General features: G+C 39.2%; 2 protein-coding genes across 3 annotated transcripts in view; one reads left to right on the top strand and one right to left on the bottom strand.

The window, feature by feature from the left end:
* Positions 1-109: 109 nt before the first annotated feature.
* Positions 110-6,556, top strand: zbtb2b (zinc finger and BTB domain containing 2b; the record flags this gene model as incomplete). Its single annotated transcript, XM_079474883.1, is given in 5 exon segments — positions 110-176; positions 179-207; positions 516-630; positions 1,807-1,987; positions 3,250-6,556. Coding segments are annotated over 5 exon segments (1,830 nt in total). The 3' UTR covers positions 4,688-6,556.
* Positions 6,557-6,844: 288 nt separating this feature from the next.
* akap12b (A kinase (PRKA) anchor protein 12b) overlaps positions 6,845-24,791 on the bottom strand; it is a 31,151-nt gene continuing 13,204 nt past the window's right edge. Inside the window, exons 2-4 of one of the 2 annotated variants that reach the window (XM_079475293.1) lie at positions 23,132-23,234; positions 10,262-14,788; positions 6,845-8,418 (exon numbers count right to left, since the gene is read on the bottom strand). In XM_079475293.1, the coding sequence (XP_079331419.1) occupies positions 10,266-14,788; positions 23,132-23,234 (4,626 nt within the window). In that variant the 3' untranslated portion in view covers positions 6,845-8,418; positions 10,262-10,265. The remainder of the gene's footprint in view (positions 8,419-10,261; positions 14,789-23,131; positions 23,235-24,791) is intronic. The other variant, XM_079475294.1, reaches the window with a different exon arrangement.

The raw sequence follows: 24,791 nt of genomic DNA, 5'->3' as shown, positions 1-24,791 counted from the left end.
TTCGGCGTCCCAGGGAAGTGGGTTTTACAACCGCTGTTTTAAGCCCTTTTAGACAGTCATGTGATTGTAACGTAACCCGACCGGAAAACACCGACGACCATCGCCGCCAATGCTGCGTTTGAGAGGAACAGAGCAGCTGCGTGCCCAACGGACAAGTCCCCCGTTAGCAGACAACTCGCAAACTCCACGCGATCAAACGGAGGAAAGGTACGTGTGTGTTTACCTATCGATGTTTATCGTTTAATTTCTGGATCAGTTTGTACTGGAGGAAATGTATTCGGTGACCACCCCTTCCCCCCGCGTGCGGGAGTGTGTGTCCGTTTCACCAAGCTCCGTTTATACGTGCTTCTCGCCGAGCAGTTAACCTCCTCCATTCTGGATTTACGTTGCCGTTATTGTTTTAATGTTTCTGCTATATTCGCGATCAGATCGTTGTGCTGGTGAAGCGGGACGTTTATGGGTTGATCGTATCAGTTACGTTTCATTTTTTGACGGTTTATTTTCTATTTGCGAAGAAAAACAGATTGCGGAAGTGGTCGCTCTCTGCGGGAGATCTGTCCGTTCCACGTGTCTCCGTAGTGGGCGGGGCTAGTTTACAACACCACAATGAGAGCAAGTTAAAACCGAGAAGTGTAAAATGTTTTATCTCCGAATGAGGAACTGCAATGGCTGTTTCATATGTTTTGTAAACCGTCTATAAAAGTAAAACTAACAAAAGTTTTTTTTTTGGATAGCCTGAACATTTCAGTTCATTGCTTAAAGATGTTCCTGTATCTTGTTACAGAGTTAGGAGCGCAGAGGTCTTGTGTTCGATTCCCTGTAAACGTGCTATACAAAATGCTTACCTTGAAAATGGAGGTCGCTTAGAATACACATATTAAGCTTTACATGTATGGGATGGAAACATTTTTTTGTAAATTGCGTTTTTTGTAATCCTCACGTCCAGTCATGTGACATCACCGCCCATGTTGTCAAAGGCTGCCAGCATTCTGACTCTAGACTGTGAACACATCCGTTTCTCCCTCATTAGGGACCGGGTGGAAGTGGCCTCAGCATTGCTGTCTGAAGAGCCAATCATATCACACAAAGCTGTGGGTAATGGATGTAACAGAGTGGCCCTCTAATGCACAGAGGTTGCATAGCTGGTATTGTAGATGGGGTTTAATAAGCTCACCAGTCAAGCTTTGAGAACAAGGTTCAAGGGTTGAACAAGGTTCACAGGTTGCCTCAGATGTTTGGCTCTGGGCTGTATCTGACTGCTCTGTTGAGTCTGTGTGGTCAGGTTTGCAACACCGAGATCACGTGGTAGTGGGGCTGTGCGATTTAATCGAAAATGAATCGTAATCGTCAGTTTTGACCTTCATCAATTACAAAAACATTATATTATCAGGGTAAACGATAATTGTGCGGCATTCCATTTGGCAAGGATCCTCTCTTTTCTTGTAGTATAAATCCACACACCACACCTTTCCTTTACAGTCGTTCAGCAGTGCTATTTCTTTACGTTTATGTTTCAGTTAAATTCAGAGTTGAAAAGCAAAGTATTTTCAATTTTGTTTTAAAGGTTAACGTGTAATCATGTTAAAAAATTTGCTCTTTAGAGTGCATAGATATTGAGACCATCTTCTTTTTGTGTGTGTGATGCAATGTGTTTATGGACATTCTTTCTTATTGCTTATTATATTCACGTCCAAAGACAACTTATGGTTTTTTTTTCCTCAAAGTCTGTTTTTCTTTCTTGTGTTGCATTGTGGTCTTTAGTATACAGGAAGTCATCTTTGTTATATCTGACCCTCTTTTGTGTAGGTGGAAGTATGGAGCTGGCCAATCATGGTCTTATCCTTCTGCAGCAGCTCAATGCGCAGAGGGAGTTTGGCTTCCTGTGTGACTGCACGGTCGCCATCGGTGACGTCTTCTTCAAAGCACACAAGGCCGTACTGGCCGCATTCTCGAATTACTTCAGAATGCTATTTATACACCAAGATAGGTACGATTGTACACACATTGATCACACCCAGTAAGAGAGCGTTTTACTTTTTTACGAAGTGCACCAACTTTTGTTTGCAAATTACCTCTGAAAAAAAGTCTGTGAAAATATAACCGGATATGTTTAATATTGACTAAGTAAGAGCATGTCAAAGTGCTAAGTTAAAGTCATAGAAAAAACTAATAACTGAAATCAAACTTTGATGCTTCCTTTATCTCATATTGTGAGTCTTAAACCTGGATTTTACAGACATGGTCACATATGTTATAAGTTCATGAAATTAGTTTTTGTTTGCGCAACACATATAGTTATCATATTAGGTAATAAAGTAAAGTTATAAAAACACATATTAAAAGCATTTGTACTATGGCTGTCAAACGATTAATCACATCCAGAATAGATGTTTGTGTTTACATAATATACACTGCTCAAAACAAAAAAAATAAGGGAACACATACATCATACTAGTTGAGATCTCAATGAACGATATATCCAAGTTAAAACTTTTCACCTATATACTTTGCCTAATGTGTAAGAATGATAATACTGGCTGATTCCAATTTCACCACAGTAACTCATAATGTTAGTCAGTAATGTGCATGGCACCACATGCCCGTATGAACTCCCAACAATGTCTGGGCATACTCCTGATAAGATGGCACATGGTGTCGTGTGGGATCTCCTCTCAGACTGGGATCAGAGCATAATGGTACTCCTGGACAGTTTATGGTGCTACTTGACAGCTTCGGATACATGAGATTCCAGAGGTTCTCAACTGGATTTTGGTCTGGGCAACGTGAGTGCCAGTCAATGCCTTCATCATCCAGAAACTGCCTACAGACTCTGGTCGCATGAGATTGGCATTATCATATATCAGGAGGGCCCTTCACTGCACCAGCATAAGATCTGACAATAGATCTGAGGATTTCATCCTGAAACTTTTTTTGAGCAGTGTATGTCTGAGTATTGTGCATATTCAATTTGTATTTATAAACGCATGTATATAAAAATAAACGTTTATTTATATAATTTCAATTATTCTATATATAGAATATTTATATCAAAATATTTACATAAATATAAATAATCATCTAAATATATACATATGTTTTAGTGTTTATAAATACAAAAGGAATATGCACAGTACACAAACATATTATGTAAACACAAACTTATATTCTGGATGCGATTATTCGTTGGACATCCCTAATTTCCGACACTAACATGTTTAATGTTGAATCTTTCTTTGTTTCCTCATGCAGTGACTGTGTTCGCTTGAAGCCCGCAGACATCCAGCCAGACATCTTCAGCTACCTCCTTAATCTGATGTATACTGGCAAACTGGCAACACAACTTATTGACCCGGCTCGTCTGGAACAGGGTGTGAAGTTTCTCCATGCCTACCCCCTCATTCAGGAGGCCAGTCTGGCTAGTCATTCAAGTCAGTCTTACCCCGAGATCAACTTTCCCCTCTCATCCTCACTTTACGGCATTCAAATATCAGATCAGCAAACCTCCCTCACAAATCGTCTTCCGGCGCGAACGCACCTGTCTTCTCCGTTCGACATGGACAGCATGCTTGATGGGAAGTGTGTCACCACAAATAAAGCTACCTCGCTGACACGGTCTGGATCCAAGCACAGGCACGCGCTGTCAGAAACCGAGGCGGAGGCATCTGCGAGCACAAGTCAGTTTGCGAGGGAGATAACAGAAACGGAAACATCTGCTGGTGAGGCCCCATCGTGCTCTCCGAGTTCCAACACGATTCTGCATGTGAAGCCCAGCATCATGAGAAGAAGTTCATCTATGAGGAAGCATTACACGTGCCACATTTGCGGGGGGCGCTTTAACCAGCGGGTAGCCTTACGAGAGCACCTGGTTTTGCACACTCAACCTATGCTTCCCCTGGTGTTAGAGTCGGGTGATGCAACTTCTCCCATGGCAACCGGAGGTGCTGCCATGTCGGAGGTGGAAGAATTTGTAAGGGGTAGCGAAGCCAATGCTGCCACCCCTGTCGTCATGGACATGGCCAGTGACAGCGAGCATAATTTGTACTCGAAAGACTCGCCACATGCTGAAACCGCTATGCCAGTCCCTACGACAACAGCCGTCAGCCTTTATGCTGCTCAACACCAAGCGGACACGCCTCCTCCGTCCGATATCGCTGACATTGATAACCTCGAGGGTGTGACAGACTTGGAACGGGAAGTGAAGAGAAGAAAGTACGAGTGTTCCACATGTGGCCGCAAGTTCATACAGAAGAGCCACTGGAGAGAGCACATGTACATCCACACGGGCAAGCCGTACCGATGCAGCGCCTGCGGAAAGAGCTTCTGCCGGGCCAATCAGGCTGCGCGGCACGTTTGCATAAATCAGGGCTCGGAGCCGGCGTATACCATGGTGGACCGGCAGAGCATGGAGCTGTGCGCAGCCGATGACTCCAGCCAGATGGAGGCACTGTTTCTCGGCTCATCGGGCAGACCTTACAAATGCAATATATGCGAAATGACCTTCTCTAGTCCCAATGAGGTTATCAAACACCTTTGTTTCAACCAGGGGGCTCTTGCAGGTGGGGCAGCTATAGGAATGGGGGTCATGGGGCTGAATAGTGACAACCTGGCCAAAGATGAAGGCTCGGATTCGTCCAGCGGTGGGCCGTTGGTAACGTCTATTAAAACTGAGGAAGTCTTTGTGGAATAGTTCACATTCATCCACTTCTTAGTATTGTTTGTTAATGTATTGCATTTGTTTGTGGATAAATTATGATCAAGTTAAGCTAACCGTGCGGAAATTTTTATTTCAGGGAATCCTTCTACTGAAAAGTCCTTTTATATTTGGTGTGATGCATTTTTAATGCAGAACTGATGCTCATAAATTAGCTTGTTATATTTTTTTGTATTTGATTATTGTATACGACTTCTAACTTCGTTTTCTTTCGAGATTTGTATTAGTTTACTTAGGGTCATGCCCACGGTTTTCGCTTGTGGTTAAATTTCTTCCTCTGTCTAACTGACTACAGGAAAAGGATGTAGTGAACTGTCGGCATCCAAATTGTCAGACAAAAACTAGCTTTGGTAATTCAACTTAATATTCAGAAGTCTTATGTTAATTTTTTTGTATTCTCATAGACCCCAGGTTGAAAATAACATCGTAACTCACTTTTGTATGGCCTGTTCTAACAAAATAAAATCTGAATATGACAGTATGTGATCTATTTTGTGCAGCTAAGTGTGGGCCTTGATTTAAAGAACAAGTATCCTTTACTGCCTAAACCAGATAGAGGTCAAGGATCAAAGTAAACTTAATGCTTCAGCAACATCTTTTTAAAGTTTTTCTGACACTTTTTCAACTATCTGATGTGCTTTTGCAAAAGCAAGGTTTTGTGTAAATAACTTTCATTAGAGAAGCGCTAGATCACATTTCAAGTAATTTATATTGGAGTTAATGTTAAGAATCACCAGTTCATGTGTCCCACAATGTATTTTCTGTATTATCTATTTTTATATTTTCACATTTGCCATTTTCTTTTTGTGACCACGTAAATGATAAACATTCTGACAGTAATTTTTTTTTCTAAATTGCAGTGATCAGTTTATCACCAACTTGATTCTGTTTTCACTGCGGATAAACGTGTTTACAGTCGTGCTGTGTGTTATATAAACATACTCTTTGAAGCTGTTACTGTGTCTAAATTGGGTGAACACTGTGGCCAATCCTACACAAGTGTACATAACATTGCTTGACTGGACATATTTCTGTCATTTTTGCCATTTAATTACTTGCTTGAATATGCTCTTAAATTCTTTATTTTGGAGTTTTGTATAACTTTTCTAATTTTATATTCAGTGCTGTATTTACAAATAATTTTATAATCGCAGATGTTGTACATTATTAATTGCATTTATTCTAGAATATTAGGCCTATTTGTTTTAGTGTAGCACAAGTGTATGTATATTTGATTTCCATGCATTTTCCTGGCTGTGTTAATGGCATTTTCTTATAGTATTGACACTGGCAGCGAGGTCGTGCTCAGCACTGATATCTATAAAAGAACCCTGACTACTTTAATATACTTGTGCTATATCAGGAAACTTGTATCGTTTTAAACCAGGGCTACATGCATTCAGTGCTAAATATTTTTCCATGTTTTAAATTGTAAAAATCTAGAAATATATTTTATAGGGCACTGTGAGTTAAGTTACTACTGAATAACTAATCAATTTTCAGGAATTTATAATCCTCTTGTTACAACCGTTTTGTTTTATTGTGGCTAAAATATATTTGGCCAAGGCCTCCTGTTCTTCATGTCATGCTTCTTTATGTAACGTTGTACCGGCTTTTTATGATTTGTACATATGCAAGTTGTTGCTCTTTGAGGCAGTTATAGGGAGTGGATAAAGGGCAAACCCTCACCCTCCCTCACATGCACAAACCCCAGAGCCATGGCAAGCATACTGTGATCTCGCTCTCCTCAGGGACATGAAAGATGATTTGAAAGGTTGTCTCTGGAAAAAATGTTCTTTGCATTTTCATTGTGAATAATGAACAATAAATTCTTATGTTTTTTGGAGAAGTGGGTTTTTCTTTATCATATTTATTCAACGTATTTGACCTCATATTGTAAATCTTATAACAAACCACAAGGACAAGTATTTTGCCTTGAATATTATTCCAGAGTTTTTATGGTGACTTTGTGTTCCACAAGATGGCACTATTGTTTTTTATGTGGTACCACTACTCCCAACGTTATTTCACCAAAACATACTATATTCACGATTTTTATATATCTTATTAAATAATATTATTATAATGATACCTTTTTTTTTTTGCAAAAAAGATTTTGCAAAAACATAACGTGTGTGAAAAGAAACAGTTTACACTAACTTTATTTGAAGGAAATATAGACATGATTTTGTATCCATACTATTAACAGCTTGAAGAATACAAAAAGAATATGTGAGATTCATGCTACTAGTACAACATTCATTAATGCTTCTATTGGTTATTTGTTAATATTACAATATGACATTAGGTACATAGGTATACAATTTTTACACATGTTAAAGAGCTTCACAGTAGACGACCGTATTATAAAAAGCTAAGAAAGAAATTTAAGTTGCCTTTTCAAGGAGTGACAGTAGCAGAGCTGGATTTCTATTGAACTGAGAATACCATGCATCCTCTATGTAGGTTGACCTGCAAAAGCATTTTCAGCAAATCATTTTAACGTATTTTTACAGTTTGCAACCATCATCGTTCAACTTCCTTCAATGTTCATTACATAGAATTTTTTGAAATGCTTGCCATGGACATCGTGGTCTCTGCAAGTATACAGTATATGGATATGATGTTACGCATTTCAAAGACATTTGACACAAAGGCAACAACTATGCATTTTAAAGGAATAACATTCCTTGTTAAGAGGAACGCAAAAAATATTTAAAACTTGTCTGTGAATTCAAATCATGTGTAAGTATACTAACAGTCTTGTAAAGTCACCAATAGATGGTTTCAATACAATTCCCCAGTCTTAGCCTATAGTCTTATGCACAACTTCCTCACAATTTTAACCTTGGGTGCACCTTAGGAGTTAAAACTAAGGCCATCAAACAGTGAAGTGCAGACGTATGCTGTGGACGACAAGTCCTTACTAAACAATCCCTACTCATGCAGGTGTTTATCAACATATTAATCTATTTCACAGGGTACCAGACCATCAGAGCTGTAAAATCTCGAATGTCATGCATTGTGAATGTACATGATCAACAGACACAATGTTTCACAGTATGAAGTGGTTTATCTACAGTGGGAATGAAAACATTAATGGCTGGACGTCACGTGTGAGTGAATCTGACTCCTACAGTTAATGCACTTTGTTATTTGCTATAGCGCATCTGTACCATGTTTGTTAGAATTTCTTGTCTAAATAATATTGGACACCAGGGAGACATCAATTATCAATGGGTTTAAAATGTTAGAATGTGTTTGAGAGGGTCGAAAGAATATTTTAGATATAAATACAATATACAAAAAAAACAACCCTCCTACTCAATACGCACACTCATACAAGAACCACATACACATAATCTCTCTATTCAACAGGACTGTTGAACGAATAATAAAAACACAAGTGTTCAAAATTCACAGATCTGACACGATTTAACAAAATATAGAATAATGGGGATGGTGTGTGTGGGGGATATCCCTCGAGTCCAGAGAGAGCTCAATGATATGGCAGCTGTTTAGAGTGATGGGAAAACTGAAACGAGGGATAGAAGAATGAATGGATTAAAAGAGAGAGAGATTGGCCTTCAGTCTCTGTGAGCTCTTGGACAGAGCAATATCGCTTAGTGTCCTCCATGTCCTCCTCTCGCGTCCTGTTTCCGGAAAGCTCTGAATTCCCAGTCATGTGACCGCTTCTTGCATGCAGACTGAAAGACAAATGAAGGAGAGTGGCCATGAAACACAGTAAACCAGAACTGTATTAAAAACCATCAAATATTTTTTACAGAACCCAATTACATAGATGCCTTCCGTAATGCTTTGCTTATTCCTCAGAGATATTTTTTTTTCTTTCTCTCAATTATCTGTTATCTATAACCATGACCGACTACTTCCACATCCTATATTACACTAGTGCTTCACCCATCAGCTTACAAACTGCTCTTTCCAACTGGACTTCCATCTTTACTGCGGCTCAAGCCTCCATCTCACTGTTTTTATGACTCAGCACGAGTCACCGAGGCACAGGGGGGAAGTGAGAGAGTTTTCTGCACCAAAGCTCATGCTGTGATGCTATATTTCATCTGTCTCTGCTGTGCTGCAGTGCTGCATTAGCACTTATCAAACATTTAGCAGACACGCCCGGCTCTCTTCTCCCTCTTCCTTTATTTGGTCCCTTTTCATGACCCATTTTACATTTCATACTGAACAGTGAAGATAATATGTTATACTGAGAGGTAATAGTGGAGCTTTGTCTTATTATTGGTACTGGTTATGTTTATCACTCTTGTAAAATAATATTCTTAAAGTAGTAGTTCTTCTTAAAAATGAAAATGCTGTCATCATTTAAACGCCATCTTGTCAATTCAAACCTGTATGACTTTCTTTCTTCTGCAGAACACAAAAGAAGATATTTTGAAAAATGTTGGTAACAGAAAATCACAATTCACTTCTATTGACACCAATGCAAGTGAATGAGGGGCTGTTAACAACATTCTTCAAAATATCTACTTTTCTGTTCTGCGGGAAAACGAAAGTCATACAGGTTTGAAATAATAAGATGGTGAGCTAATGATGACAGAATTTTTTATTTTTAATGTGAACTACTCCTTAAAAACACGTGTTAGATATTTATGTGTGTCACTTTATTTAGTGTTCCTCAAACATATTTACACAATATACCTATTGTGTTGCATCTACTGCATGTTTTTTTTAGTATCCTGTTTAGTATCCTGTCACATCTTTTTATTATTCTTCCGAACCACTTTGTAAATCTGACATGGAAATATCATATGAGAAGTACAATCCTTCAGCCACTGTGATTTTCAACTGAATCAATAAACCATTTTGTAACAACACTTCTAAGCATTGTATTTAAGTAATAAATATCCTATTCGGCTTTGATAAAGGGAAGAGAATAAAGAGAGGTTGTGCATTAGGTAGGGGGCGGGCCCGGGAGAATTTTACTCGGTCTTTCAGCAGAAGTTCATCTCTCTTCACACGGCTTCCCTTTAAGACCCAGCATACAAAGTGAAGGGTCAGGCTGCGGCATTCCTGCTTTGATAACCTTGGTTACTGGTACATCAAACAAAAGCTTTTTCATCTCACCGAATGCAAATCCACCTCTAATAAACCTAAGATCCATTGATTTGTTTTGTAAAGAGAATCAAATTTTGGCACAGCTCGACTAAGGAATGTGGAAAAATAACTCATTAATGCTTTGGACAAAACCTTAATATTTTTTGATGGTTTATCAATTACGTATATATGTGATTTATATATTTTATTATATATATATAAAACGATTATATATATGATTATATATTCTGTATATACTATATAGGTATTTATTAAAAATATTATTTTATTCCATTAATAAAATCTATTTATAAAATATTTTATTTTTGTTTTCAGTTTATAGTAGTAGAAAATATTTTTGGTAAATATATTTGTATTTGTTTTATTTATAATTTTGGCTTATAAATATTGTATTGCTTTTTGTTGTCAGATAAAATGTTATGTTACTATTTTAAATAAAGAATAAAGACTAACCTACTCATGACACCGTGGCAACCTCTGTGGAGACAGGCTCAATGTCATTCTCCACCTCCTCCACTGCGATGGCATTTGTTGTCTTCTCTGCAGCAATCTCCTGTTTGGCCGATACATTTTTAGCATCTGACTTTTGACAATCTTCATCTCTGGACTCATCCTGCTTTTTCGTGTCTTGCTCTTCTGAGTCTTTGTGAGGTCTGTCTTCTGTTGATTCCTGACCCTTTGACTTGTCTTCTGTCTTGTTTGTGTCTTGAACATGTTCGTCGACTGCATTTATTGTGTTTACGACACCAACGTTAAACTCTTGTGTGGATTCAATCGGTACCTCCTTTGCCACTTGACACTGCTCAGCTGTAATATCTACTTTTGCAGGTGTTTTGGTACTCAAGAGCTTCTCCTCTGCTGATGTCTCCGTGGCTTCAACTTGACCTTTTCCATCTTCAATTTCTGTGTCTGCCTTCTCTTTTGCTTGCTTGAGTTCAACTTCACTTTTTGTTACCTCTGTTTCTTGTTGCACATCTGTCACAGAGACTGCAGCAACCTCTTCTTTTTCAACTGGGATTTTACCTGTGAGAGAAACAGGGACTGTTTCAGCAACCTCGACAGCTTCATTGATTGTTTTAGTAGATTTTTCAATGACAATACGAGTTGGTTTGTCTTCATCTTTGGAGGTGGTCTCAGATGTATTTGGTTTCTCAGGGGTTGTTTCTAGTGCTGGTTGTTTCTCTGAAACATCTGTTGAAGGTTCCTCAGTTATCTCAGAAGCTGCTGGGGTCCCCTCAAGCTTGACTTCTTGACTTTCTACTTTCTCAACACTTGATTCATCCTCATGAGTTTCAACAAAGTTCTCAACAACATTCTGAATGATCTCCTGCACAATAACACTGCTCTGTTTCTCAATGATCTCTGCTTCTAATACTTGGTTTGCCTGCATCGCTTCAGCATCTTCTAACACAGCCTCACACGTTTCCTCAACCACAACGGTTACTTTGGTTGAAGCCACTTCAATGTTACTCTCAACAACTTCTTGAGCAGATACAACATCAACGTCATTCACTATAACCTGAATGTTGTGGTCACCGGTGGGAACAATAAGGGGAACTTTTTCCATTGAAGCTTCTTGTCCATGTACTGCTGTGTGGGTTTCTGTAGTTTCAGATGTTGAGCTTATAACACATACAGTCTCTTTGATGACTGCAAATTCTTCAGTAGGAGCCATGACAGGAATGTGATCTTCTTGAGACTTAGCAGTTTCAGTGGTAGGTACATCTGGAAGGGTTGCCATGACCTCCTCTGTTACAGCCACAGATACTTCCTCAACAGGTGCTACCTCGACACTGGCAGCTGACTCTTTAACATCCTCCAGCACTTGCATTTTTTCATCTTTAGCAATAGCAACTACAGTGACCTCTGCAGTTTTGGCACAGATTGATTCTTCAACGGTTGGTTCAACAGGACCTTCTGTCTCAACTTTGGGGAGTTCTTCAGCCACCACTGGCTCTTCAAGAACATCTGGTTCCTGTTGCACTGCAGTCATGACTGCTAACTTGACTGCTGCTACTTCTTGAAGGTCAGTCACAGTCTCTGCTTCGGGTGTCTCTTTTACCTCTTCAAACTGAACTTTTACCTCAACAGCATTTTCCAAAAGAGCATCATGAAGGTCTGGCTTAACTTCGCTCACCTGGGCCTTGTAAACCTCTTCCTTAACAACACTGGCCTTTTCAAACTTCTCTGTTGTGTCTTCAACTGAAATCTCTGTGACTACGGCCTGGCTAACAACTGTGACAGACTCTACTGAAGTCTTCGAGATGGTCTCCTCTTTCACAACTTGTATTTCTTTAGTGTCAAGGCCGGTGCAAATGGCTGTTGCCTCAGTTTTCTTATGTGCAACTTTTTCTTCCTTGGTCACTGACTCAAAAGGAAGAGCATCATTGATGACAACAGCATTTGTCTTTTGTTCCTCAGTCGTGGTGACGGTGATTGCACTTGTGGAAACAGTGATCGTCTCTACAGCTTCCAGAAGTACTAACTCAGTCTTGGTCTCCACACTATCACCTGGGACAGGAGTCATCTCACCTGACGTAACTGGTGATGTTGTGACACGTGAAACAGCTGAAACCATTTCCGTCTCCTCTACTTGTTCAAGGGCGGTGACAGCTTCTGACGTGAGCTCAACAATGTCCTCTGCAATTGTGTTATCAGCTGATTTGGGTGTGGCAGCCGTGTCTCCTTCTTCGGGTATGTCGCTCAGTGGCTTTCCATCTGCCTCATCTTCAAGATTTTCCACAGCCGTTGAGATCCATGATGGTGATCTGTCTTCAGATGAGGCCTTTACCTGAGTGACTGGCACAGTTTCCTGCTTTACCTCCTCTGGCCTCTCTGCAACTTCTGCAGAAGTGTCATTTTCATAATCAGATAGAGGAACTACGGCTGGAGTGTCAGAGTCATCCTCTGCAGAGCCAACATCAGAAGAGGCATGTTTTTGTTTACGGTCAGATTTCTTCTTTCTGCGTGGAATCAGTTTCTTCAAAGAGAAAGAGGATTCTTCTTTGGGGATTTCACTGTCGGAAGTGGTCTGCTCTGGGCCTGAGGCTTCATCTGATTTTTCTTCTGCTTTTGGTTTCTTTCTGTGAGTCACAAGCCTCTTGAATGACTCCCAGGTAGAAACTAGCTCTTCCTCTGGTTCGGGTGAGGATGCTAAATTTTCATGGTCAGCTTCAACAGAACTCACAAGAGGTAACTCTGTGGTTTTTGGCTGCTCCTCTCCAGACTGCTGCACTTCTTCCTCAATCTTAGGTTCTTCGTCATCCGAATATGATGTCTTTCTGGCTCTTTTTTTAGATGACCCCACACAAATAAGAGCTTCCCAAGACACAGATGTGTCCATTTTTCTTTTTGGCTCCTCTGCAACTGCTTCAGTCTTCTCAGGTTTTGCTTCAATGTTAGATTCTTCTTGTGTTTCTTCTTTGGGCTCAAGTTGCACTTCTTCACAGGGTTTAGGCTCATCATTTTTTTCATCAGTGACGGGGCTGGCACTCTCAGTTGAAGATAAGGTAGAAGATTTGGGTTTGTCTGTGGTTGCCTCATCTTCGCTCTCAGAGGGCCGTTTGACACGTTTTTTTGGAGTGACTAGCTTTTTGAAAGACGACCAGGGTAAGATTCCATCCTTCTTCTTCTCACTGTCAGATGTAACTGGTTCTCCCTCAGACTCTACGGCTTGGCTGACCTCTCCTACAACATGCTCACCAGATTCTTCTGGAGATGATGCTCCACTGTCAGGTTTCTGGGTTTCTGGGGACTCCGGGGATGACTGGATTTGCTCAGCAGCTTGTTCACCTGATTCCGCTTGCTTTGACTCAGCTTCTTTCTTACTCTTTTGTTTTTTGGATGACAGCTTTTTCAGACCAGCTCCTGTAAACAGCTTCTTAAGTGGGCTTCCCTGTGGTTTTGATTTCTCCTGAGAGGATAAGATTTCAGCCTCAGTGGTCACCTCTTCAGAGAAATCTGGCTTGTCATTTGTTGGTTTGGCATCTTCGGTGGGTTGCACATCATCAGCAGTTTCAGCAGCGGGAGCTTCAACAGTCTCAGTTTGAGCCACAGTTTCAGTTTCACTTGCAGGCTCAGCATCTACCTTAAGATCCTCTATATCAGCAGATGGACCTTCAGCTGTGTCATCTTTTGCTTCAGTTTCAGCTTCTATTGGCTTTTCTATCTGCTCTGCCTCAACCGGTCCTTTATCTGCATCAACCTCAACCTTCTCTGCACCGTCAACAGCACCTTCTGCTTTCTCCTCTGTCTCCTTAATGTCATCCTCTACAGACTTTTCCTTGACCTGCTCCTCATCTTTGGACTTCTTGAAGCTTGTCTTCTTGCGAAGGTTAGAGAAGATTCCCTGAGTGAAAAATCTCCTAAAGGGACTCTGTGTCTCTTGAGAGAGTGGAGTGGTGGATGATTCAGCTGGGACTTCTGGCTCAGGCTCTTTGTTTGACTTTGCCTCCTCTTCTTCTGCAGATTTATCTGGCACCTCATCACTACTTTTTTCAGCTTCTGGCGCAGCATCAGCTTCAGGTTCTTCTGTTGTTGCCTCCGCCTTATCAGTCACATCTTCATCTGTTTTCTCTCGTTCTTTCTCTGTTGCTTCTGGGGATTTTTCTTCCACAGATTTACCTTCTTCTGTTGTAAATTCTTCTGTTGTAGGTTCCTCTTTGTTTTCTTCAGAAGCTGCATCTTGTGCACCACCGTCTGCTTCCTTCACTGTTAGTAGTTGCACGGGCTCAGTCTTCTCACTCTTGTCCTTCTTCAGTGTGAACTTAAAGCCAACAAAACGGAAGATCTTCTTGAAGCCCACCTCATTGCCCTCCTCTTGTTTTTCCTCTACTGTCTTCTCTTCTGTGGTTGTAATTTCATCTGCATTTGCAGAATCGTCTCCTTTCTCTCCATTAACCTGTGGAGCAGCCTCTTCCTGATGTACCTCAATTGAATCAGGGTTGTCCTCTTTTTGGGAGATGCTCTCCGTCTGGCCAACTGCAAAGAAAAAAACATAGAGGTTTCAGTCAAATTTACCTAAAGTTTTAGGTAATTAGATAATATCTAATTATATTACAAAAAAATTTATTAACATTTTTATTCACGATTATTAAATAGTATGAAGCAAACATGTCTTATAACAGCGGCTGTCAAAAAAACATATCTGAGTAATAAAAGCAATAGACATGATCTAGTAGTATAATTAATTCAAGATGGAGGGTTGAGGCATTTTGGGGAATCAGAGCCACACCGCTACGTGCAAAAAATGTTCACCCCCATAAAGATTTAATCAAGCATATGCTGGAAATTCAATATGAAGTTTACATGTGCCGGACATTTTCCTGTGAGCAGCAACCAAAAATATAAGCTGATGATGACAACATTCAACATCAATGCTACAAGGGGATTTTCCATGTAGTAAGTTTCACAGTTATGCAGGCTAAACTGCCAAAGACATTGACCTGATTTCTTAAAAAATGACAAACATATTTGCAGATGTGTTGTCATATCCCATTAATAATTGTTATTATCAAGCTAGTTTACGCACCAGTTCTAGCGTTTCCAAACCAAATGCAATATCTAACAAAGACAGGTGGGATAAACAAACACACACAAATTCATAATGTCATAAATTCTTCCTCGTCTACTTGTGTTTTGACAGAAGTGGGCTGGATATGAGGGTGTGGGCCTATGAAAGGGGAGTCGGGTTAGCAGTAGTGTGGGCCTCCTGGAGGCCCAGTTTCCCTTTGACATCCAACCTAGCAAAGGACTGTTCACATCTGGCACTGCTTGCTCTTGGGTCTACAAACCCAGCCAGTGACTTTAAAAACAAATTCCAAGCATTTTTAATGCATGGATATCGCATTACTTAACTTCCTACATTCTTCTATGACACAGGGTGAGATAAAGGTGCGGCAGTATATACTGTTCTAAAATGTCTTTGTCTATGATTATTTTTTCAAGCTGGTGTGGGGCAGGGCTACCCTAAGAAAAACATTACAATAAAACAAAAGAATGTTTTATATTTACAGTGTGATATATGATATTGGAGATATTTAAGAATAGACAGTCAGAAAATTAAAATGCTGTCAAAAACACCCAATGGACAACTTTCTGTTGATCTAATACCAGTTGTGCGGTGGCATTTTCATGATTTTTACTCAAAAGTATTGAATTAAGTCAATTAAGTGTTTTTCAACCTCAGACATTTGTATTTATTCAAGATAAACACGCCCCCCCTCCCCCAAATCATATATTTCCCTTTTTAAGTTATTTTCAAAAAATAAATTGCACCTTTTAAATGCCAAAAAAAATAACAAATATTATCCCTATACACTGTAGAAAACCCCATAATTTTACAAAAATGTTCTGGATTTTCTTTACAGATTTTCATAAAAAAAATGAATACGATAAGAAAATGTTACGTTATAAAAAAGCTCATTTACAAGAAAAACACGTAAACACATAATTATACAAGTGTATTTCCAGAGCCCAGTTTCCTATATTGCTTGTAATCGGTAAAAGTAAACATTATGTTGGTATACTGCACCTGCAAACATTGGCTGAGTAACAAAAACATAAACACCAGAGGGTTAATGTCTACTTTAAATTTAGTGAAGCAGCAAACTAATTCCACAATTCTGTGTGGAACTGGGATGCAATGGTATCCCCTTCCCCCTGCAATACAGCAAACCATCCCCCCGCAAACCAAACCCTAAACTTTAGCTTAGGAAGACTGTATTGTGTTGTTCTCTTTGTCTCACAATGGGCCCCCAGTTTTTTCCTGCCTTGGCTAAAATGGGTGGAGGCCCCATACTATTGTCTGTCCTGGAACCTAAACTACCATGAAAAAATTCTGGATGTAATATGGGAAGCATTGTGGGAGGCCACATAGAGTGCCTGCAATTACTCATTCCTGGTGATATACAAAACAAATTAGTAAAAAAAAGACGCGTTCAGTCCTGTAAAGTATTTCTGTGAGTCCAAGAGTGTTTGAATGCTTTACTGTGGTTTTGTAAACATTTCATAAAACTTGGGCCTCCAAGTTTTATAAAACTAGAAAGTGCCCTAAATCATGCAGATGAACAATTTGTGGTTTGATGTATTATCATGTTGAAAAGGCAAAACTTATCAGCTGTACAAATGTGTATTTAGGTCTGCAACTCTATGCTCTTAATTCATTGTTACTACATTTTATAGACGTCTCCCTCTGGATGTGCTCCCAGGGGTTTCTGCTTACACTGTTGTAATGGTCTGAAGGACATACATTCTCATGCAAAAAGACACGTTCCAGTTGCCTTACACAGCTGGAGACAGGGAGGCTCTGTTTATGAGAGGGTGTATTTGTTCATGGGTCCATGAGAGACAAAACGGGCCAAGGGCTCGTCGAAGCCACCAGTCACCCTACATTTGCTTTTGTCTCAATGGTGGCTCTAAACGGAGAAACTTGAGCTTAGGAATTCGATGGAACGTCTGTTGTGGCTGCTAATGTGTGGACCCGTAGATGAGCGTTTGGAAAGGGCGGGGTCGGATGCCATCTGAAACACAGTGGTGTGATAGCTGGGCTTTCTATGAATATGGAGGAGGGGTGGATGTTTGTTAAGATGAGGGGGTAAGTAAGTAATGGTCAACAACCCCCCACCTCTTGTTTTTACATGCAAATGCAGCCTGGTCATTACAGGAGTTTGTGAGTTTAGGGAAGTTGCAAGAAGACTTGGTGATAGACTGACTGTCGGCCCCTACCAGGCTAACTGCCCCACCTCCGACACTAAATAACTACACTAGACTCCAGCTCCCTTTGAGATAGTTGTGAACCATAGAACTTTCAAGATTACAACTGGTCAACGCATTACTGGCAATAATGGAAGTATTGAAAATGGACACTGGTGAACTACTACCGATTTAATTTACTACCGAAACGTGGTCCTCTGTGGTCCTCATCCATTTTTAGGATGTATAAAAATGCTGAACATTGCAGGTACATTGTTCAAATAAGTAAATTAAAGGAAAACAGATGATACTAGTCAGACATAAAGTATCCATATCCACTCAGAATCCTAAAATACATTCCCAGTTTATCAAAACACTCTCTGAAGGCCGTGTAGCAGGTAATCAATTCCATACACCCACACCACCAATCGAGTCTCAAGAGAACCCTGACTAAGATCTGAGGGGCTTACAAAACTAATTAACATTCCTCATGAGAAGAACATCCGAGACCCCTGAAGCCCATCAGCTCTGGACACTTAAGAATTCCATACAGTACATGTATACCACACCAAGCTGAATCTTCTTCTTACCATAGAATAAACTTTAGAAATTAGGCTTCCTATGTAATGGGGTTTATGCTTTTCAATAATAATAAAGAGAAAATTACTATGACTATCTAACATGCAGGAAACGTTAGGGCTTTAAAAAGTTATTCGTACTTTTTTCAGCTGAATATTGTTATGAAGCCCTAAAACATTCCCAGATATCCTGACAATATTCTGAAATTCTATGAAGACATAACTGTTACATTTATTTCCACACTAAATCCAATTACATCTACATTTAAATGTAAAAACATACATGCTTCCACACACTGGTAAAACCTGAACTTTTATAGTCGACTCAAACCTTTCAACAACAGGTGCAAACTATACTTTACATTAATTTAAAACATCCAACATGGGTACAGAGTCATGGCACAAGCTACACATCACACAGACTCTATCGCAATTTCACAAAGTTAAATAAACAACCATAAATCAACCATAAAAACTAAACTTCAGTCACATTTTTTAGATGCATCTTACCTGTAAGAGTTATTGTCCCGAGCATTTCAAAACTTCACGACGACTTCTTCAAGAAATGCTTAATATCGTTTAAATAAATGACCTGACAGTGATGCTGTCTGCTTGTAAAAGTCCTCTGAAAAGTATCTGAACGGCTTTAAAGCTGCACTAGTCTCGCTTGTCCTCTCTGCATGCAGTCCTCTCTTCCGAGTTTCTGGGTAAGAATGAGCCGAGCGGGAGGGTAACACACATTTCAACAGATACTGACACATGTCCTGTGTGAGACCACCCCACCCTACTGAACCCCCACTACCCCCCCCCCCCCCCCAACTGCCCCTCCTCAACTTTTGTCAGCTGTTCACTGCCCCACTCTACTGAATGAATTTCCCTCCTCTTTCCTCCTCCGCCCCACTACACACACTCCCTCCACCCACTACACTACAAACTCCAGCATTACCAACTCTTTATGTAACGTTTAAACAGACATTACTTTTCTATGCATTGTAAAACTGTGCATATACTTATGTGAATGGTATAGGTGAATGGTATAATTTCTAAAACATGTCAAGCTTTAAAAGTTCCTTTACCTAGTCACACACGAATTGTTCTTATAAATAAAATTTTAATTTTCCTTACTAAACAAACCTGCATGTGAATAATACATTTCCATATGTTGGAACCAAGTGCTTATGCATTATTCAATATATTGTAATACTGTAATACAAAATTAAATATATATTTTAAAATATATATTAAATGGTTTAATATATTGACAGTTGATAAAATATATTTTCTTAGCATAAGCGTTGATTCCCAGAATATCTTCTACACTAAAGTAATGAGTATCCCGCTCCAAACTGTGCTAATGGTTCGTTCAAAGTGTAAATTGATGCCCCTTTAGTTCATTGAACTTTTTTTGAAGGAGGATGGGTGAAAAATGCAAGCGAGAATCTTCAGAATACAGGGGTCTAATCAGATCTCACACCTTGCTATTGTTCCCATGGAATGTGCGAATTCCAGGTGAAATCTTCCTCTAAACGGGTGATGACCACTCTAATCCAGTTTGGTCTGGAACCTCCAGACTATGAAGAAACTAATTTAGTTAAGAGTGGAATCTTGTCACAGGGGGCTCTTATGACCCCATTACGCTCAGTTCATCAAAATTGCAATATTATATAAAATATCTAAATACAATGTAATCTTAGTAAATAAGACAACTTAATGAATCCAATTGGAATGTGGCCCAAACACAACATAAAGTGTTTGGGTACAAAGCTAGAGGCAACAAGTAGCACAGAGCTGGTCTTGAAAATTTAATGAATAGCAGTCCTCAGACTTTATTGTGATCTATAGGAGGCAATGGCAGACAGTGTCATGGGGCCCAGATCACAGGAATCTGACACATGGGAAAGGCCTTTTTTGTGCTCAGTGACTATACGAGTGGATTTCAATAAGCACAGACTCCCTCACACTAAAGAAAGTTTCACAATGTGAGTCACTCCCATTTTACTATAATGAACATTCCTCAAAAGAGGATGCTTGTCCTCGGCGTTTCCTTTACTATGTACCAAGCTAAACTGAGTCATTTTCGAGAAGTTAACATGTTTCAAGAAATTTTTAACATGACGTACATGACTTCAGATAAGAATTGAGAAAAAGGGTTTTTGCTTACATGTAAAAGTGAATGATAGTCATGGTCTAGGCTAGCATGGCAAACCTGACACATGAAAAGGCATTCATGTTATCTCCGACATCAGGGAAACGTGAGTAGCAAGCTGGGGTTTGTTTTGGCTGGGAACAAGGAGAGGTGGGCTTCCCGCTAGCCTAGGGGCTTGCAAGGGATGCTGTGACGTTATTGCAGACCCCAACCTAAACGTACACACATACTTCCACATAAATATGCTCTCATCTGTGCACGCATTCCTTGAGCCAGGAAGATGATGTCGAAATAATGGGAGGAAAGGGAAATGAGAGCTGCAAGCAGATCTGACCAAGATCACACTGTCTTTGAATGTCCAGCATTCTCTTTTTTACTCCTGCTGAGTACTTTCACCTGCTTTAACTCCCAGCATTAAACAAAATACATTTTCCATTTTTGTATCTCTGGTCTTTATTTCATGCTTTCTATTTTGCTAGCTGTTTCCTGTGCTTTCTATGGATAAAGGAAGCTGAGGAATGCTGCACAGGAACTGTGCTCATTCTTTTGCGTCATAGTTTCCCGTTCTTTTACTAGTTTCCTTCATTGTACGATCATTCTCTTTCTCTGGGTGTATTTCAGAAAGGACATTCTGACTAAGACTTCATATAATTAAATATATTACAGGACATCCTTTCCTAATGATTTGTTACAACGCTTCATTTGAGTATTAAGGCTTACATCATCATTTACAGCATGGCCTTATTTATATGACACACTGATGTCGGAACATGAGGAATGTTTGAAGTCGGAAATGAGAATAGTTACACATACTATAAAAATTTACATTTAAGTTTGAGATAATACATTTTATTATATATTAATTTAAATGACATATTATCTCAACTTTTAAAAAGTGAAGCTAAACCAGACAGATTTTTGAGAATTCAGACTAAAATACTTAAAATATAATGCGATCTTTGTGTGGCAAGTATTTAAGAAATAATGTAACAAAGTCACAAAATTCTGACTTCAGTGACATGGAACAAACATTAAGTTTACTTTTTAAAATTAAAATACTTGAATAAATTAATTTAGTTAATGAAGCTGCTTTTCTGCATTATTTTATGTTTCTGTTCAGTAATCCATTGCCAGCAATGAAATAGATGAAAATAAATCAAATATATTTTCACACTTTCCCTGTCCTCCCTTTTGCCATCTCAAAATCCATGTATGTCACCTCAGCTTATCTAATATCTGAATGTCTAAAGTAGGCCTATACGGTATACTGTTAGTATTAAACGTTTAGGACCCTACAAAGCAACTCTGTCTGTGTGTTCCTTTGTGTATAAATTGACAAAATCAGCATAAAAAACAACACAACAGAAGCTGACCTCAAATCACACATCAATTCCACATAAATAGGTCACTCATGCAAACGCACAAACTAAACAGACAGGAAAAAGAAAATGTACAGTATAATGACACATGCCAGTAAGACTGAATTCCTTAGATAAACAGATAATCACAAACAGCCTGTTAAAACATGTTTGATATGAGCACATGTTATCAGAGTAAAAACAAAAGCACAACACACACACACATACACACTCAGTGGGGGAGGACTGTGTATGAGATAATGGTTGAGCTCACTCTCTGGATTCACTCAAGTCACTCCCTCCTAAAAGCCTTGCAGCCAACTATTGTGTGTGTGTGTGTGTGAGAGCTTTATTCTTTTCCAGACTTTTGTAATGTGTACATATCTGATGTACTGTATGTAGCTTAGCTCACACATCTGCATCTGGAATTTTCTGCTGATGTAAGCTTCAAAACTGTATAGCGGTCCATGACTAAAAGGCATGTTCTCTGAAGTTCTCTCGATTATTTGATGTAAGGGTGTATTTGGGAGCATTTGAAAAGCCGGAGATCGTCAAAATGAAAAAATGAAAAGACGTTGATTAAACAAAGTACTAACAATGTTTCATTTTATAGTAGTATCTGCTCTTTTGTTGAGTTTTGGCAAAGTGTAGACCCATCAAATCCCTCGCATGTGTTTGTATATACGGGTTTGACTGTACTTGTGAGAGCCAAATATTTGAGAATGTCCTCATAAATATTCTGAAAATTATTTTTAACAGAGAGAAGAACCATATTGGGTTCTTAAAGAATAATTCTCTCAAAGGTTCTTATAAAAAAAACTTTCTATCTTACTTTTGTAGTCTAAAGTCTTTTCCTATGCAAAAATGTCCTGCTATGGCATCGTGAAGCAACTTTTTTAAGAATTTACTTCTGCGGAGAGTTCTTGATCAATACATACAACATATTTTCTGTTCATCACTATGGATGCATTTTTCTTTCTGATTTACCATAAATGACTCCATATAAGCATAACAAATGGAGGCATTAGATCTCCCTGCTCCTCTGAGGTCACCAGGCATAATCTACACATGCGATGCAGTTCGCTTATTAGAACCATGCACTGGTCTCCTTAAGGGTTGACTAGGTCATGGCTTGCTAAATATTATTGGGGTAAACATCTAGGTGGTCTCTCGGAGTTTAAAGAACAAAAAGAAACAAACATAAATAAACATGGTATGCCATTTTGCTCACAGAGAGACACAGAGAAGAATCAGACAACTGTGTTAGTGTCCATTCAGCGTAGCATCTATGTAGGTGTTCTGCACTTCAGGTTAGCTGGGGATTATGTGAAGGTTTAGCTGGGGAATGATGGCATGCAGATAAAGAGATACAAATCAAGTCTAAAGCCTTAAACACACACAGACACTTAACACAGGGTGGTTGTGTCAATCCCTGGTGTTTTACACACACACACACACACACACACACAAACACACACACACACAGATGTGATAATAAAGATATGGAGAGTCCTGACATACATGAGGACATGCACGATATTACACATACCCTCGGCTGGTGGGTTATCTTCTGTGTGACCATTATATTCTGACTGATCCTCTGTCTTTCCATTAAGACTGGAGATAGAGATCTGTCCGTTCTTTTGAAGGGGCTAAAAAGAAAAAAAGAGAGAGTTATTTTCTAAAAACAGCTGACCTTTGGTGCGTGTTGATTTTTTTTGGCAACTGTTGTATTGCAATACATCTGTGCAACATCCTGAACAACGTCAAACTTGTGCCAGACATCTGCATTCCATGGATAATTATATTTATTAACTCATATTGTCAAAACATTATTTTATAATCACAAATCCTTGAGGTATTTCTATAAGTTACACATTTGTAGCCATGGTCCAAAATTAAAACTTAACGTTTTCGCAGGGTTTAAATTAAAATCTAAAAACAACAATCTGAAACTTTAACAACAATACACAGATATTAAACAGCCCTTCTAAAAAAATTGTGGCACAAAAACATAAACAGACGTAAACACATGTGCACTTCGATTGCTGCTGTCTGAATCCCGTAAAAGTGTGCAAAGTAAAATATGTTTAAAATCAGTCAATTGCTTGAACAGTTTGACATTTCCCCCAATAAAATAACACTTAACAAGTTGAAGGACTCTGGCTGTGGTCTGGGTGGCACTCATTGTGTACTCAAGCACACAGACACAAACATACACCTACATACACACAGAGCCTCCCTAAAGACTCCCTTAATTAAACTAATGGAAAAAAAACTGGCCTCCACAAGGAAGAAACCTTTCTGACCATATTCTGTACACCATCCAAAGGGTCTGGCACTTACGTCCTTACTGTAAGTGAAGTCCTTACTATCTCTCTCTTCTATCAACAGGTTGGGGTCTAGCTTTTGTTGAAACTAGTAACTTTGTATTAGCACCTATCGTGAAATAAATGCATTAATACAGGTAAAGAACCAAGATTTGAGATTATCTGAAATAGTTCATGGTTTGGATGTTCACGTAATGAATCAAAACTAGCTTTAGCGTGCAGAAAACAGACAGGGGGAGAGAGGCTAGGAAAGAATCAAAGAGAGATGACCTGTCAGACTCTCTCAGGAATTTCTGTGGATTTGGACGTCTATCTAACCACGCATCCGTGATTCCCACAGGTACATTAAATATTTCAGTGATGGTTGAGTGTCCTAAATCTTGACTGTGGGCTGTCTATCGCATTTTAGAGCCAGTCAGGGTTGTTTGCACGGAATGAATCTAAATTGCACCCTTTTATTGTACCGTCCTGTAAGGTTATTTGGTTAACTGCATGCAAAGTGTTTACTGATCTATGCAGATATGATTTGAGTATTTCATTTCTTCAGTTTCCTTACCTAATGGTAGTTTGAAGTAAGGGCAATATAAATATAAAGCATGACGTTTTTAGAGAACAGAAAAAACATTTGTAGGTTGCAACATCTTGAAGATTTGATCATGAAACAGGTCAATTAATTTCTAGATAAACAAGACAACAATAACCGTACATGTATATCGGAAGGCATTACGTTGGAAGCACAAAAGTCATGGGTTTAAGATCACATGTAATTATACAAAATGTATCCCTTTGGAAAAAAGTGTCAGCCAATCGCTCGTACGCAATGTAAATGCAGGGATCCCAAAAGACGCTCTTGTGGGACTGTGGAAAAGTATGTTTGCT

Source organism: Barbatula barbatula, assembly GCF_947034865.1.
Source record: "Barbatula barbatula genome assembly, chromosome: 15".
Taxonomy (NCBI): domain Eukaryota; kingdom Metazoa; phylum Chordata; class Actinopteri; order Cypriniformes; family Nemacheilidae; genus Barbatula; species Barbatula barbatula.
The sequence above is the reverse complement of the archived record's forward strand: the minus strand, read 5'-3'. Positions and strand labels throughout refer to the sequence as shown.